The following is a 17,370-nucleotide window of genomic DNA, read 5'->3' on the forward strand; positions in this document are numbered from 1 at the left end:
AACCTCTGTATCACAGATGTACACACTATAAAGAATCATCTCTCTTTACTAACAGGAGACAGAGACACACACCTGGGCCAGCCTCTGTGACACCAGCTCAAGAAACACCAGCCTTGTAGTTAACGACTTGCTTCCGCTGCTGGGCCGGGCAGGTTCCTCTATATCGTCCGGGAGAAGGTTGTAGTCGGCCACCACGTAGTCATTATGTAGGGACTGGTCTTCGGGGAAGTAATCCGTGGTGATTGGCAGACACGCAGGCAGAGTCAAACTTTTCCAGTCAACACCTTGAGGGTATGAGTAACAGTTCATAGTGATGATAAACAAAAATGATTATCTCTCCACATACCAACAGTAAAGTAACTGAGGAATAAGTTTCTCCAGATTTTATTTATAAGAAATATATATTTTCACTGTTACAGAGTCCAAGACACAATATAAAGTTACCTTAATGTTTACTACTGTATTGAAAACCAAAGCATTAAATACTGTACACTCTTTATATGCATGAAGATACAGTAAGTGTACATGTTAGCCCCAGAGAATGTTAGCGTCTAGTCATAATTAATGCTGAATTGGGCTTGCAAGCTCAGTGGAAGACTAAAAACAAAATTAACAAATATTGCATAAAAGTAATACATAAAACAACAAGCAGATATATATATATATATATATATATATATATATATATATATATATATATATATATATATATATATATATATATATATATATATATATATATATATATATATATATATATATATATATATATAAATAAATAAATAAGCAAAGTGTTAATTGCAAAACAACAAAAGTGAACATGTCACTCAATTCTATTATCTGATGGTAACTATTGAACAGTGCAGTACAGTTGCCTCTCCATGAACGCACCACAGCCTGGGGGGGTGTGAGGGATCGGGTACAAGATGTGGCAATCCAGCACTGTAGTTTAGGCTGAATGAATGGGTGTGAAACAGTGTACAGTACATGTAAATACCCTGTTTCATACACACAATAAAGGAGATCAACAAACCCTGCAATATGTGTTGTGTAGCATTGTTGTGTAGCCACAACCGAGTCACTAGGACTGAACTGCAGTACGGGGAACAGGCAAACACAGTAATCCACAGTTTCATGCCCATGAATGTGAATATAGCGCTGCATTGCCACATCTCGTATCTGTGATATCCATCCCTCACACACTCCCAGGCCATGGCATGTGGAGACAACTGTACTTTATATTGGGGATCTTTTCCTATCTAATAGATCCTCCAGTGTAAGTCAGAGTCAAGAAATATCTCACATTCCATCATAAACACCTCACACACTCCCTCACTCCACATCAACTCCATTTCTTGTACTCATACACACCCTGCCTGCTCATCCTCCCACTGTGATTACTCTCTATACAGTCATGCCATCCATATCACTAAATAAAATAGTGCAGTGTATACCCCACACTGTCTAGTTACAATACAGTGCTTGTTTACCTGCATTGTCTACCGTCTATACATTGTTCACCTGCCCTGTCTAATGGAAAGAAACACCTAATGTCTTTGTTGGTTATACTTGGTAGAATTGCCTTATTGTTTTCCATTGTTTGTACTATGCCCACACTCTCAACAACTCTAGATCTATTTGAAAGTGTAAACCTGAATGGTCAATGTACACTGAACGCCTATATACTCTACATGATGAATCAGCGTAAACCTGCCTGACGATTTTACACAATATCTATTTTTCCACGATTCAATACTTTACTTTATTCCAATTATCCAGTTTCTGTATTTCCAGAGCACCTACACTCCTCACCTCAACTGTTTAGTTTACATTACATCATCTAACACATCACTCCATCATCCAACACTTCCTTAACCCAGACCTTAACCCATCACAACCTTAACCCACGACAACCTTTACACAGACCTTAACCCATCACAGCCTTAACCCACGACAACCTTATCCCAGACCTTAAGCACCACAAATCTTCCTCGACTCATCAGTAAAGTGTGTAAAACTGTCACAGCAGAATACAGAATTTCTGCAATTAAATTTTTATCAACGAACTTGGCCTACAACACTGTGTTTACATATGCAAGTATACTGAACTGGGGATATGTCGAAGTTGTTGACCAAAGAAAAGCTTTAAATATCAGAATTACTGATAAATTCACTTCCTCATAATGTACTGTACTATATTTCCTCCCAACCATAATTAATATATACAAGGTATTAAAAAAAAAGTTCAATAAATATTAATAACTCCTTCACAGATACAGTACGGTATTGTCTACATATCATATTACTTGTTTTGTTTCATCATCCCACAGTGAGTTCAACAGTTTAAGGCACAATTTAATGTTTGTGACTTATATCATGTTAGAAAAAAAAAGTCATGACTAACTTGCTTACCCTTCCAATGAGGCAGGGTTACCCTTCAATAGGTGTGAGGTGGCGTACAGTACTGGCAGCTAACTTCCAATTCTTCCGCAATTTAGTTTTTACATAACTGTCATCATCTTACACTCCTGCTCCTTATTTATGACTTGTATATCATCACACTTACTGCTTAACATCCTCCTACTCCAGCTGTCTCCCGAACACCCTGCATCCTGGCAAACCTTTTACCTGACATACACACCCACTCATGCACAAACAACTTCTTTCATCAGGAATAAAGACCATCTCACTCTGAGTACACTTTGAAATGTATAAAACAGTTTAGTTCCACTGTTGTTTTTCCCTACAGGTGTCACTGAAATGAACAGTTGAATTATTAATGTCCATATCTGGATATCATAAAAAAATATTCAAATCCATGTGTGCCAACCGGTGCATGTGTGAGTGAGTGCACATGCATCTCTAATTGTGCTTTTATATGAATATGTCTACTTACACTGCATTAGAGTAAGTGTTCCAGAAGTGATATACAGCCACTCTCTTTTTCTTCTCAGCACCACAAAACTCTCACTTTTAAGCTTGCCAGCCATTTTAAAGGGAATTACAAACGAAAATTTTGTCAGTACACAGCGCAATCACTAACGTCGGGACTCTAAAATACGTAATTTGAAAAATTGTTGGAACGACTGGGGCGGTCGTATGTCCGGGAGGTCGTAAGTCGAGGAGTGGCTGTATAGTTGAGTGTGTGCACATGTGTAAGAAAATATATTGACACATACAAAGGAGAAGAACAATTGCTGTTACAAAATGAACTACAATAACTTGGAGGTGGAGAAAATGCTTTCCTTCATAGAGGTAAGTTGCTAATAGAAGTAACTAATGTTATATCAAAAATTAAAACTGCCACAGTTCAATACTTAATCCACTGACAGTTTCAACCCTTGGTAATCATACATTCAGTTTTGTCAGGTGGTGCGGTGACAGCTTCTGAAGTGTGCCACAGGGGGGAGTACATTTCTATACACTACATAACTAAACATTGAGGGTGACAGTGGCAGTGTCCACACAAAGCACATAAAAGAGTGAGTGACGGCTTGCTAAGGCTACTTCTGGCCACTACTAGTGAGGGACGTTGGACCACACTAACTTAAACCGGTGCACGAATGCTCAAATAAAAGCCATCCTACCTCAGTCCAAGCCTTAGTTTGAAACAGTTTAAAATGTTCTGTTTCAAATGGGTTGGTACGGTAGGTGTTTTAAATGGCACGGAAGTAGTTGAACCACCTACTGCTTTAACTCTTCAGCCTAACTATGTACTGTATATATAGTATAGTACAGTACTTCTTCACTTACAGTATGTAAATTATGCTAATACCTTTTCTTGACATCCTTGAATTTTTTTTAATACAGTACTTTTGAATAGTTTTGCAACATGTCATCGTTTTTCACAACAATAAAATATCGTACAAAAGCTCACAAATAATTACATCTGTTCATCAAAATTTGGCTTTGATTTGTGTAATTTGGTCTCAAGTAGATTTCTTAACTGATTTTTTTGAGTTAATGTCATTTTGGTGGGAAATATCTTATCTGTGAGCCACAAATGGTCCAAAAGTGTTGTATATAAACTTGGGTTAAAAACACATTCGACAAAACAATAGTGAATTGACGATGCAGTAGAACTCACAAGGAAAAATGGAGAATTAATTCTGAATTCCATTTTATGACCAAGTCTGGACAAAGTGACTTATGATACAGCTCACCAAAGTCTCTGGGTGGAAAGGCTAAGACACCCTGAACACAAAAGTTGGGAGCTAATATTATACATGGATTAGATTTTACTTTCCTGTTTTAACCTTCAAAAGGGCTTTTAGAAGCACGAGCTACTGCTGAAAGTTGAAGGTTAATGAGCAACAGTTGGCCTTCCACTTGCTCAGTTAGATTTAGCTATAATGTACACCATAAAAACAAGTCAATTAACCTCTAAACAAACTCAAAAAGACCATTAGGCAAAATCAACTTGTGTAATAATATGCCAACTGCAAAAGGCGAAGGTGTGAAATAGAGGCTACAAGTGAGCTGCAGGGACCTAACCTTACATGTACCCCACTACTACAGGAGTCGAAACTCTAATGGTGAGCTGCAGGGACCTAACCTTACATGTACCCCACTACAGGAGTCAACTCTTATGGTGAGCTGCAGGGAACTAACCTTACATGTACCCCACTACAGGAGTCAACTCTTATGGTGAGCTGCAGGGAACTAACCTTACATGTACCCCACTACAGGAGTCAACTCTTATGGTGAGCTGCAGGGAACTAACCTTACATGTACCCCACTACAGGAGTCAACTCTTATGGTGAGCTGCAGGGAACTAACCTTACATGTACCCCACTACAGGAGTCAACTCTTATGGTGAGCTGCAGGGAACTAACCTTACATGTACCCCACTACAGGAGTCAACTCTTATGGTGAGCTGCAGGGAACTAACCTTACATGTACCCCACTACAGGAGTCAACTCTTATGGTGAGCTGCAGGGAACTAACCTTACATGTACCCCATTACAGGAGTCAACTCTTATGGTGAGCTGCAGGGAACTAACCTTACATGTACCCCATTACAGTACCACAAACTGGCAAAGATAAACGCATCACTGTCTTCTCCTATCCAGCAAGAATACTAAACACAGCAAACATAAGAGTAACTCAACATAGCCCGACCCAACAAGGAAGGTGAATGATCTAATGGGAAGGATCCATGTTCGTTACAGGGTGTTAATTCTAAGAGCTGTCTCTAGTATGGAGTCCCTCACTGGGTGGTCATGATTAAGTTTTTGTGGAAAGACCAGTCTTTTTTCTTCAAATAAATGTTCCCTGTATTTTACATTTAGTGACCAACCATATCCAACCCACCTAACAGACCCCCGAAAGAGTTCCTTTGTGATCTAATATGAAAGATTAGTCTCGGGAAAACACTACCCCCTAAAAGAGGATACTGTATTATAATCAGGTCAGTTAATTCCTGACAGGCAACTTGGTGACCCCAACACCATCACTATGTGCCCAGGTTCTGGCAACAATGCCTGATACAGTACCATAGTACAAAAACACTAATAAGATGGACTGACTTACTATGTGTGAGAACAGGTTGTCCTCTTCAGACTTACCAGGGGTCAGTCAGCCCAAAACTCACATGCTGGCCTCAACCCAAAGTGTTGTTTCAAATATAATTAATTCTTTCAAAATGATACAAATAAAAGTAAAACAAAATAACCTTCCTGAGAAAAAAAAATACAAGAATGGTGCGATGTGTCCTGTTAATCCTTCAAGTACTGTGGTATATATCAAGGTAAAGACATTTATTTTGTTTCATTGGTGACAGGCACTAGAGACTCAGGTCTGCTCATAATAAAGTCACGGACTAGAGACTCAGGTCTGCTCATAATAAAGTCAGGGACTAGAGACTCAGGTTTGCTCATAATAAAGTCAGGGACTAGAGACTCAGGTTTGCTCTTAATAAAGTCAGGGACTAGAGACTCAGGTTTGCTCATAATAAAGTCAGGGACTAGAGACTCAGGTTTGCTCATAATAAAGTCAGGGACTAGAGACTCAGGTTTGCTCATAATAAAGTCAGGGACTAGAGACTCAGGTCTGCTCATAATAAAGTCAGGGACTAGAGACTCAGGTTTGCTCATAATAAAGTCAGGGACTAGAGACTCAGGTTTGCTCATAATAAAGTCAGGGACTAGAGACTCAGGTCTGCTCATAATAAAGTCAGGGACTAGAGACTCAGGTCTGCTCATCATTTATGTCGATGAGAATTAAAATGGGTTGGTCTTACAATACAGTACAGTAGCAGGTTATAACCAGTTAAGTCTTAATAATGAAGTAGACTGGTCACTGTTAGGGTGGAGTCATGCGACTTCAGCAGCAGCTGTTGCTTGTAATACTCACTATGGTTACATGAGGCAGCTTAAATTAGCCAATGCTGCCAACTGTTATGGTCTGGGTGTACAGAGAATTCATCAGTATACTGTGTTACATTAGTCACCTTGGCCAGGTTTTAAGTTATAAAAAGAGGGCTAAAAAATTCTCAGTAACTAAAGGGGCTCTACCTCCCTTATCAATGAAGACACTTAATTATGTTCAGTACTGTACATTATATAATAACTAGCTCGTTGCTCTTAATTGTGACCTGTGTACACCACTGAGAGAAATGGCTAACAGGAGTATTATAAATATCATATAATATGTGATACATTATCTCAGGAACTGATCATCTCCTCTAACAGGAGTTCATAAAACACATACTGGTAATACCGCCTCCAACTCGTGTAGAAATTCTGAAAAATATCTGTGGACATCAAGCAGCCATTTGTATAGTGATTGGACCGGGCCAGCTGGGTTAGAGTGCTTGAGGAAGACTGATGTAAGACTGATTCTTTACTTTATGTCTTATTATATACATACTGTACTGATAAATATACCTGGTACGATTATAATTTAAGATGTCTTCTGGTACCTAACCCGGAAAATATTGAGACTCCACTGTAATAATAATAATAATACTGTACAATTGCCAATTTTCTTGAAAAAAATTACTAAGTATTAATATACAGTACAGTATTAAGTAAAAGCACAACTTTCATATTTTTAATTTCATGTTTCATATACAGTACAGTACTATACTTATAATGGATGATTCCTACACTGAGGCAACAATGACAGAGTCGGTGGGTGGTTCATCACTACACAGTACCTACTGTATGACTGCTTTTGGTTACAGTTGTCAGAAAAAGTTAATTGGTCAGAATAATATTAGCTTACAAATTTAGTTTAGTTTTATTGGGTCAATATAGATAGGGAGTATGTAAAGAACACTAGTCTTTCCTCTTTGTATTCTTGATTCTCAATATTTCTGCATCACAGTTCTTGAACACAAGATACAAACTCTGTGCAGTACGGGACCCTTTTTGCTATAATTTTCAATTGCCATAATAAAATTAATTTACTTTTGTTGTTTATTCAGGCTGAGTCTGATTAACCAGAAACATACAATGTTTCACTCGGCCTCAGCCATCACTATCCTCTACTGAGACACACCATGCGAGCAAAGGTTTGGACCACAATAGTTCTGCAACTCAATTAAAGCCGTTGACCGATGTGGAATATACAATAAAAATCTCCTGTGCAACTTAATTAAAGCAACTAGCCAATGTTGGGTACATGGTGAAATTCTCCCCTCTCACAATATAGTATGATAATTGTTTGTCAATGCCACTGTTAACTGACTACCGAGTGCATCCCCATTGGCCCTCTGTAAAACCCATCACACACTGCAATGGATCCTAACCTATACTTGTCTTGACAATGTCCCTCTTCTCAGGAGCTTGCATGAAAAGAAGTGAGAAAATTTGCATTTATATCTTGTTGCTGACTATCTTAGATATGGGGGCCATACACTGTAGTACACTCATAATTTCACTATCCATAATTGAGTTTGCCATTACAAAGAAATTATTTCATGATTCAAACAGGAGTGACCAAGATTTGTCCTACTGACTAAGCTCCTTCCACTCTGGCGCCCTAACCAACCACCACAACTGACCCAAGGCTGGAGGCTTGAGAATCGCAATGTCAAATCAACAAATACTCTACCAGTTGTTTTTCTTTTCTATGTTTCATATAGTAATCAATCTAACAATGGATTCCTTGATGTGGCAACATGAAATATTTAGCAACCATTGAAAAATCAACTGCAAAATAAGATATAACTGCTTGGGTCATTCCAAATGGGCAGAGCTTAGTTAACAGATCAAATGGTGAAGAGATGTACAGGAGTGTTTAAATTTGTGAAAGGGATACGTTCCTGAATAACCTTTCAAAAATCAAATTTTCATAAATTGAAGCTATTTTCCCATTAACTACCATTATATAAAGGATGGTATGTTCCTACAAAAAAATTTCCCTCAAACATAAAACAATAAATTTTTTAAGCAAATTTTTTGTGGGAAACGAGACAATACTTCTAAGCATTTGTATTAACCACAATAACATTAATAAAGCAGTACTTTACAGCACAGTATAAAGTTTATTAAATCCATATTCTTCTTGATATACATATAACAGGCATAGATTCATCAATTTCTTCTTCCATATCACATCATTGAAGTAATAGTTATAATTTCTGCATCTTATTTGGTGGTCGGTTAGCCATACTTTCAGATCAATGTACAGTAGCTCCTTCATATGACATTTCATCTGTAAATGTACAGTCGGCAAAAGATGCATCTACCCCCCACCCTGGCTCTCGTACTCACAATTTTCCATGGCAAAACTTGGTAAAGTAAAGCTGTGTGTAATGGGGATTGTGATTGGTGGATCTATTTTTGGCTGTATCACTGTCAGGATAAATATTAAAAATCTAAAGGTAGCATATTTATAATAATAAACTATTCATCCATATTTAAGATCATTAAAAAGTTTCTAAATGTTTGTATATTTGCTTAAGAAATAAGAAATTAGATTAATGAATTGGCAACTCAACTTTAACCAGGCCTGCTACAAGATTCTCAGATCTAATATTTTCATTATTTCAGCAAATATATGAACATTTGAAAAATTATCATTATCTTAAATAAAAATTCTACCTTTGGTTTATTTAATATTTATCCTGACAGTGATACAGCCAAAAATAAATCCACCAATCACAATCCCCATTACACACGGCCTTACTTTACCAAGTACTGTATTGCTGGATAAAATTATGAGTGCAACTGACCCTTGCTTTATGCGATGGTTGCATTCTGCGACAACACAGGATAATGGGAATCCGTATATAATGAATACTTAACACTCTCAGGATCGGCCTAAATTTATTTAACGTGCCGTGTCAGCACCGCTTTTGAGAGTGTAAAATGACCAGAAATCGCAGAGAGGATAGTTTTTCCAGCGCGCTATTCGTGGCTAAGATACACTGTAGTATTGACAAATATTTATTCAAATGATGCTTTCCTATGTAATCACATGAAACCCTCAAAAATAAAATAAAATACTATTATAAGTAAAAGCCATTTTGGCAAGATAAGTGAAAAGTTAAGAGTTTACTGTTGATTCCTCTTCATGCTGTACCCAGTGGCGTAGCTAGAGTGTGTGCCGCCAGCATACAAAATACATATTGCACAGTGACTCACTCTTTTATATATATATATATATATATATATATATATATATATATATATATATATATATATATATATATATATATATATATATATATATATATATATATATATATATATATATATATATATATATTAAATAGTTTGCCTTACTGTTGTCAGACAAAAGCCACCCCGATCAAAGTAGGGGGCTTTTGTCTGGGTGGCTTTCGTCTGGGGGGCTTTTGTCTGGGTGGCTTTTGTCGGGGGGGCTTTTGTCTGTACCCCAGTGAGGATAGTGTCTTAGTATAAAATCGCAATGCTGTGAAACAAAATCTTAATATTTAATCTCAGTACCGCAGCAAAAGTCACATCAATATTTTTTAACCAATACTTTAATATTTCTTACCTTATAGTATTATGTCTTCCAACGAAGTAAATAACTGGATCGAAAACACAAGAGAACTTAAAAGTCGTCTAGCCTCCCCTCGTCTTGTCACGATGGAGACTTGTGCAGAACTGAAGTGAATTGCTTGTAACTGGTGGATTGGTCGGCTGTACATGAACTGATATGACCCGAGACTGCATGGTTTTGCAGCTACTGGAGACGTTAATTCTTCCCTTTGTATCGGCGGCAAGTTAATCCTCGTCGTGTCTGACCTAACACCTGACCCACACCACATGAGCTCACTGGCGTACTTGTTTGAAGTTGTTTCCTTAATCCTCAACAGGTTACAGGTTGTGTGTGTGGCGGGGGGGGGCGCATAGCAAGGGTGTACGTAGCTCATGACGTGGCCGTGATGATGTGGGTCAGGTGTTAGGTCAGACACGACAAGGATTAACTTGCCGCCGATACAAAGGGAAGAATTAACGTCTCCAGTAGCTGCAGATATGGGTGATGAGCAGACCCAAAAGTGCCGCCCTACTTCCCCCCGCCCCCCCCCCTAGCTACGCTAGTGGCTGTACCCACATCATTGCATCAGCCAGTATAAAATGCAGATGGAAAAAAAGAGTAAATCATGAGGAAGATGATGGCGTAATCAGAAAAACAAAGATAATGTAAAAAATAACGGAGTTACAGGATAAAAAGTAAAAATGAGTAGTGGCTAGACGCGCAGCCACTCAACTATTTATACACATTTTTTTTCTTGCTAGTTTTTTGCTTTTGTTTTCAAGATATTTCTAAAGTATTTTTTTTATGATGGATTATTACTGGACTGAGGACTATAAAAGTCCACGCCAACAATACTTGTGTCCTACCATCACACACAGTAGTGCACCATCCTGATCCTACCATCACAGTGCTGGTAAATTACCTCTATTCTATTGTAATAATAATAATAGAGAAACGGCACAGTACAGTACACTACAGTGTAAGGTGGTGGTTGACTGTCCCAACTAACTTACAATATTTGACTCTGTATCTTGTCAGTTTATTATCCTATCTTTAACTTGAGAGCATCCACTGCCCCTGCCTCTGAGGGCATCCACTGCCCCTGCCTCTAAGAGCATCCACTGCCCCTGCCTCTGAGGGCATCCACTGCCCCTGCCTCTAAGAGCATCCACTGCCCCTGCCTCTGAGGGCATCCACTGCCCCTGCCTCTGAGGGCATCCACTGCCCCTGCCTCTAAGAGCATCCACTGCCCCTGTCTCCGAGAGCATCCACTGCCCCTGCCTAGGCATCCACTGCCCTCTGCATCCACCCCCTGCCTCTGAGGGCATCCACTGCCCCTGCCTCCTAAGAGCATCCTGCCCCTGTCTCCGAGGCATCCACTGCCCCTGGCTCTGAGGCACCCACTGCCCCTGCCTCCGAGGCATCTACTGCCCTGCCTCTGAGGCACCCACTGCCCCTGCCTCCGAGAGTATCCACTGCCCCTGCCTCTGAGAGCATCCACTGCCCCTGCCTCTGAGAGCATCCACTGCCCCTGCCTCTGAGAGCATCCACTGCCCCTGCCTCTGAAAGCATTCACTGCCCCTGCCGCTCACCACTACCTGATGCCTCACACCATTTCATCATCCTCATTGAAAGCATTGACCAGTGTTAACCACTTTTGTTATTTAACCTTCTTCATCACTCTTCACTCATCTCCATTACCAAAAAGTGAATTAAATCAATGAATATTTTAAGTCAAGCAAAGAGGAATTTTTAACAATGAATAAAAATATTGTATGAACTTTTTCAATAAAATAAAAAAGTCCAAAAAACAAAATTTCATTTACATGTATAAAAAAGCAGCACACTGACACTTCTAACTATTTCTTACATATCACTCACAACCCATACATGATGGTATAAGTTTACAATACCTGTTGTCAGAGCTGCAGTCCATTCCTGCTCTCCAGTTGCTCCCCAGAGTAAGGTTGCAGGACACTTGATCTTTCCAGTGGTTCCCCCTGTAACAGTGCGCAGACCTCCACTCCCCATACTTGTCTTCAGGGGTGTAGCCGCTCCTCGTAGTGATACTGCAACACATCACAATAAAATGCTGTAGTTTTGTTCCAGATTTCTCTAAAATCATACAGTCATTAAACTGTTGTCACAAATGAAAACTTTTATTACAAGGTGTCTTAAAAAAAGGTTTACACACAGCCTCAAAGATTTTCATGGCAATCGCATGAAGGCTTGTATGTATTCAATCATAACATTGTCATCTGGGTAAAAATTCACACAACAGCATTGGCTGTCCCTATGTTTTTGACTTTACTACTCTTAGTGAGTAGAATTTTTGTTTAACATTCATAAGCATTATTTAAAACATACATGAACAGTATTAAGTGTTGTTTTCATGTAAAGAAATAATGCCATGTGTGCAAACATACACACGTTGGTCTTATGTACTACAATGTCTCACTTTACCACCAGTGGTTACATCTATTGTTCCATTAACATTAAATAATATTAATTAAAACAAATATTTATTTTTTTACATTAAATTTACTACAGCTACAACCAGGGTCTTATTTTCTTCAGCTTGAGACAGAGAACATCATCACGGGTGTAAACACTGATGACAAAAAAGGTGTCCCGTCTCCTCTTGTGTGACCATATTATTAATGATTTATATTGTATAAGGTGCATTCATAAACATTATTTAACAAATATAATTTGCATTTTTTATTAATTTTGTTTGGGGGGAAAAGAGGGTAAAAAGCCATAGAAAATATATGAAAAGGTCAGACTAGGGAAAGCATCTCATTATTATTGCTTTATTTTATTGGTAATTAATGATTCATGATACAATGATTCACCTTACACAGCAATATTGGAGGACACACATATGTTGTTATTTGAGGCTTGACTGTATAAAGACATGAAGTAGAAAGAAAAAATTAAATAAAAGCAATTCCATATGTGAGATGTCTTACTGTCCATTGAGGCGAGAGAACTGCCTAGAGATGAGGAGGTCGTAAGCCGAGGCTCCCGACGGTTGAAATTAATGCCTGAAACATAAGAAAACAATGAGTATGATCTATAAATCTATACACAATAATATCATGATTCATAAATTAATAACTATAATAAATAATAATACAGTGATCCTTCGGTTAACAAACGCCTCGGTTAATGAGATTTTGGTTAACGAGTTACCTTCCATAAGAGTCTTAACTTCGGTTAACGAGCAATCCCTCGATTAACGAGTTTCTTACGGGCCAACCTGAACATGATTTCGCTTGCATTTGGCGGTCCACCAACTGTAGTATTAGTCCGCCAATACAATAATCGGTTCTAGGGCTTAAATTCCTTACCATTTTAGCAAATATCAAGAAGTTTATACTATTCAATAATTTTAAAAGTTTAATATTAAATTTTTTACTCATTTTAACAATTATTGAACATAACTGAAGGTAATGAAACTAGTTTTATGCGTGCCATCCAGCCTCTCAACACACCATACAGGCATCAGTCTTTGTATCTTTTCAGTGGAGGTAACATCTTGTTTGAGACTCTCTTCAACTAAATGCTTTTTTTCTGTTTTTGCAAGCAAATTATTGGTCATTTTGAAATTTATTTTACATATTGACAATATATAATGCAGTGCAGTGTTGATTTAAAAAAATAATCTTGAATTGCACCAAGAGAACTAAAATTTTATGGGTGAAATGGCGCCATGGGGTGACTTCTCTTCCACCCCAATGCCTTCTCTTCTCCCTTCTCCACCCCCATTCTAATTCCCATCATCATCATCCAGGAGCCTTCTACATACACACCTCAAAGTAAGTGCACTTTTCTACCTTTTTTGTTGAATTTAGGCAATTTTCGGTGAGCTGGAACCAATTACCCAAAAACCCAGTGAAACAATGGTTTCGGTTAACGAGCAACCTTCTAGAGCGGATTGTGCTCGTTAACCGAGGGACTACTGTACAGGAATACCCCAGTTATTGAAAGGGATGCATTCCTAAAAGTCATTGTGATTAAAGAAACTGCAAATATCGCGGCAATCTTCCCCATAAGAATTAATGTAAATGGGGGGGATTCGTTTCCATCCAGGAACTTTCACCACAAATTTTTCAATATACTGCAATGTACTCAAGGTTTACTTTGTCTACAGTGAAACCTTCATCTAATAGATATAGTCTGTTAGATGGGGGTTTATCATCTAACACCTTTTGATCGAAAGATCTCACCTCCCTTTATCAAATAGACCTTTAGGTAGAGGCTTCACTGTGTATGTATGATGAAAAAAGTGCTGAGACATAAAAAAGATATACTGCATGTACTCTCTGATCCAATTTGAACTAAAGTCTCAGAAACAGAAATAAGACACCAGTACATACTCTCTTGGCTCAGTTGGGAGGTGATTGTCTTCGGGTGAGGTCCAACTAAGTCTCCAGCAATGGCGCTCTTTGTGGGTGTTGACGACACGTGTGAGGGATGACAAACGTCCGTGTCAGGTGTGTTGAGAGAAGAGGACACCCAGTCCTCCTTGGCTCTTCTGCTGGAGTCCTGATAGTGGTGTTGCTGGATTAATACACCAAACTGATCTGAAAACAGTACCAGTACATGTCATTTATAAATAATGAAATACTTCTCACTCTCAGGCACCAATCTTCTAACCTTTCAGCATTCTCTGACATCAATACATCCATATCACCATCACACACTTTATATATATATATATATATATATGTATATATATATGTATATACTGTATATATATATATATATATATAGGTATATATATATATATATATATATATATATATATATATATATATATGTATATATATATGTATATACTGTATATATATATATATATATATAGGTATATGAAAAATTACCTTTTGGAAATATGTGGATCCATCTCCTGCGGTTTGATGTAAGTTTGATGGTGACGTGTGATGGATCAAAAGGGTTTATAAGAGACCTTCCTGGACGGTGGACATTTGTTGGTTTATTCTTAATCAATTGCTGGAAAGAAAATAAACCCATTAGCAAAGAAATTATATCAAAACTAATTTTTGCAAGAGTATATTGTACCGGTAGGCGTCCACGCATCAGAAATCCTCGCACGTGATGCCCTTTAACTCGTGTTAAAATCACTATACTGTATAGTACTGGACTCACCAGACCTTTACTCTTGAATGACTTTGGGTAACTAACTTAACCTTAAAAAAAAATGACACAATGTCACATACACTGCATCTACATTATTAAAGAAATCTTTTAAGAAAGTCCATGGGTCCCAAGGCAGGGGGTGAAGGCTAGTCGAATTCAAAGCAGTGCAGATGAAAAATATGGGACTTATTACCTGGTAACAGTTGGGGCGTTGCCACCATTGATATAATTGGTTGCATTTTTGCTCGTCAGGCATGTGCACCAATTTTAAACCACATGATCGTATACGTACAGCTGCAGTGATCAGGAAAAATGTTACTGCATCATATACGATACAGACACAGTGAAAGGCTTAAATATTTGTGATACTTAAAGTACTAAGTGTCTGATTTCCTTACCACTGTGACTCTGTTGCGCCTATGGCGTAACACAGCATTTATTCATTACAGTGTACTGATACAATATAAAAATGTCCAATAACTGGAATGACTAAAATTGTTAAATTTGGAGCTAAATAAGGAGGAGATCACTAAGTTAATGCTATACCGCTACCCACACTACCCATGGATTTCCACATAAGCAATAATTATGGTCACATTTTAACCAATCACGTAAGTAATAACCACACGCGCGAGACTCCCGTAAAATAAGACCCCAAGGTACTGTCGTTACAAAATGTAATGTTTAATAGTTCATACATTTTGATGTACAGGGGTACAAAGAAATCACTGAGTCAACATTACAAGTGGATGTGAAATATGAACTCTGGATGTAAGAGGAAAAGGAAACTAGAAGTGAAAGAAATTAAATGTTTAAGGGGAATATGTGGTAAGTAGGATACAAGGAACAAGAAATATAGAGATGATGTGAAAGTAAAAGAAATGTGAGGGAGAAAGTGGATCAGGGTCAACCCAGGAGACATCATGGTCATATTAGGAGAGATGGAAATAATAAACTGGTCAAAAATTGTATAGTTCAGAGGGAATGATGGAAGGGTGGAGTAAATGATGGTAAAAGTGAGGGAGATGAACCTCCAGTCTGTGTGAGCCAATGGTCATCACTGAGGAAGGTTGTGCTGCTGATGGGTGAATCTGGCTTTTAAGAAACATTAGAAGTAATCACACGGACATCTGGAGCATTTGTGTGAAAGGGAAGCACAAAAGGTGACCCCGTGGACTGTATTATATGAGTAAGAATGACTGAAACACAATGATTGAAGAAAAATGTGTGTGGGTATTGGCTCTACAGTAGATTTTGGTCATTCTATACCAAAGCTGAAAAAATTAAATAAAAAACAATATGAGTACATGAAATGGACAATTGTTAGAAGCCTTAAATTCAGTGTAAGACATACTCTCTGAGAATAACAGAGGAACAAGTTACCTGAGGGTTGTCATTGGGAGATGTGCCAGAACTTGAGCCAACTTTAACTGAATGTGGTGGAGACAACTCTTCTCCCTCATACAGTGTTTGAGTTCTTGGTCTGTTGACACCTGTAACACAATACTTGTGTGATACTTCACAAAAAACTATACTGACCATTACCTATACTGCAGTACAGTACATGAATATCAGAGTGGCATACAGACTCACTACAATATTAATAAGTGTGTGTGTGTCGCCACTAGAGAGGCTAATAGTACACTGTATTTCCTGAATCTCTGGAGTAATACTATTTCTTGCAGTGTGCTTCATGGACCTAACTAGGACTCTTTACAACCTGTCACACTTCCTTCCCTCACATGTAAAACCTCACTTAGATGTTTCACCTTAACTCTAGTCTGCCAACATGTACTCTCTCTTAACTAAAAGTATCTCAGTGAGTCAAGAATAAAGAATGACAAAAACTTTGATAAGGTTAATAACAACAAACCTTCAACATTAAGAGCACCAAAGGAATGTGAATATGTCTTATTTTCTGTGATACGGGCAGGAATGTTGATGGCCGGAGACTTGTCGAACACAGAACTGACTGAACTCCCAAGTGCGACCATTGAGCTGGAAATCTGGAAGAAAAACATTTCGTCAAATGTGTATTTGTGTGTAGAAACCCTTGAGCAGTAATGATTCCATATGCAAATAAGAGCAGTACATATATTGTTAACACTCTCGGGATCACCTGAAATTCATCTAATGAGCCTATTACTGACTGTTTGGAGCCCGAAGAATGACCAGAAATCGTGAAGAGGATATTTTTTCCCAGGGTGCTATTTGTGGCTAAGATATTGTCAAATATTTATTCAAATGATGCCT

The 17,370-nt window shown here is 38.1% G+C and overlaps 1 protein-coding gene across 1 annotated transcript in view; it reads right to left on the reverse strand.

The window, feature by feature from the left end:
- LOC121853092 (GATOR complex protein Iml1-like) overlaps nt 1-17,370 on the reverse strand; it is a 56,510-nt gene that overhangs the window by 26,376 nt on the left and 12,764 nt on the right. The window contains exons 11-18 of the mRNA XM_042347027.1: nt 16,991-17,123; nt 16,501-16,610; nt 14,841-14,970; nt 14,337-14,543; nt 12,927-13,001; nt 11,868-12,023; nt 7,754-7,789; nt 73-284 (exon numbers count right to left, since the gene is read on the reverse strand). Of these exons, the coding sequence (XP_042202961.1) occupies nt 73-284; nt 7,754-7,789; nt 11,868-12,023; nt 12,927-13,001; nt 14,337-14,543; nt 14,841-14,970; nt 16,501-16,610; nt 16,991-17,123 (1,059 nt within the window). The remainder of the gene's footprint in view (nt 1-72; nt 285-7,753; nt 7,790-11,867; nt 12,024-12,926; nt 13,002-14,336; nt 14,544-14,840; nt 14,971-16,500; nt 16,611-16,990; nt 17,124-17,370) is intronic.

Source organism: Homarus americanus, unplaced genomic scaffold (assembly GCF_018991925.1).
Source record: "Homarus americanus isolate GMGI-L3 unplaced genomic scaffold, GMGI_Hamer_2.0 scaffold15794, whole genome shotgun sequence".
NCBI lineage: Eukaryota > Metazoa > Arthropoda > Malacostraca > Decapoda > Nephropidae > Homarus > Homarus americanus.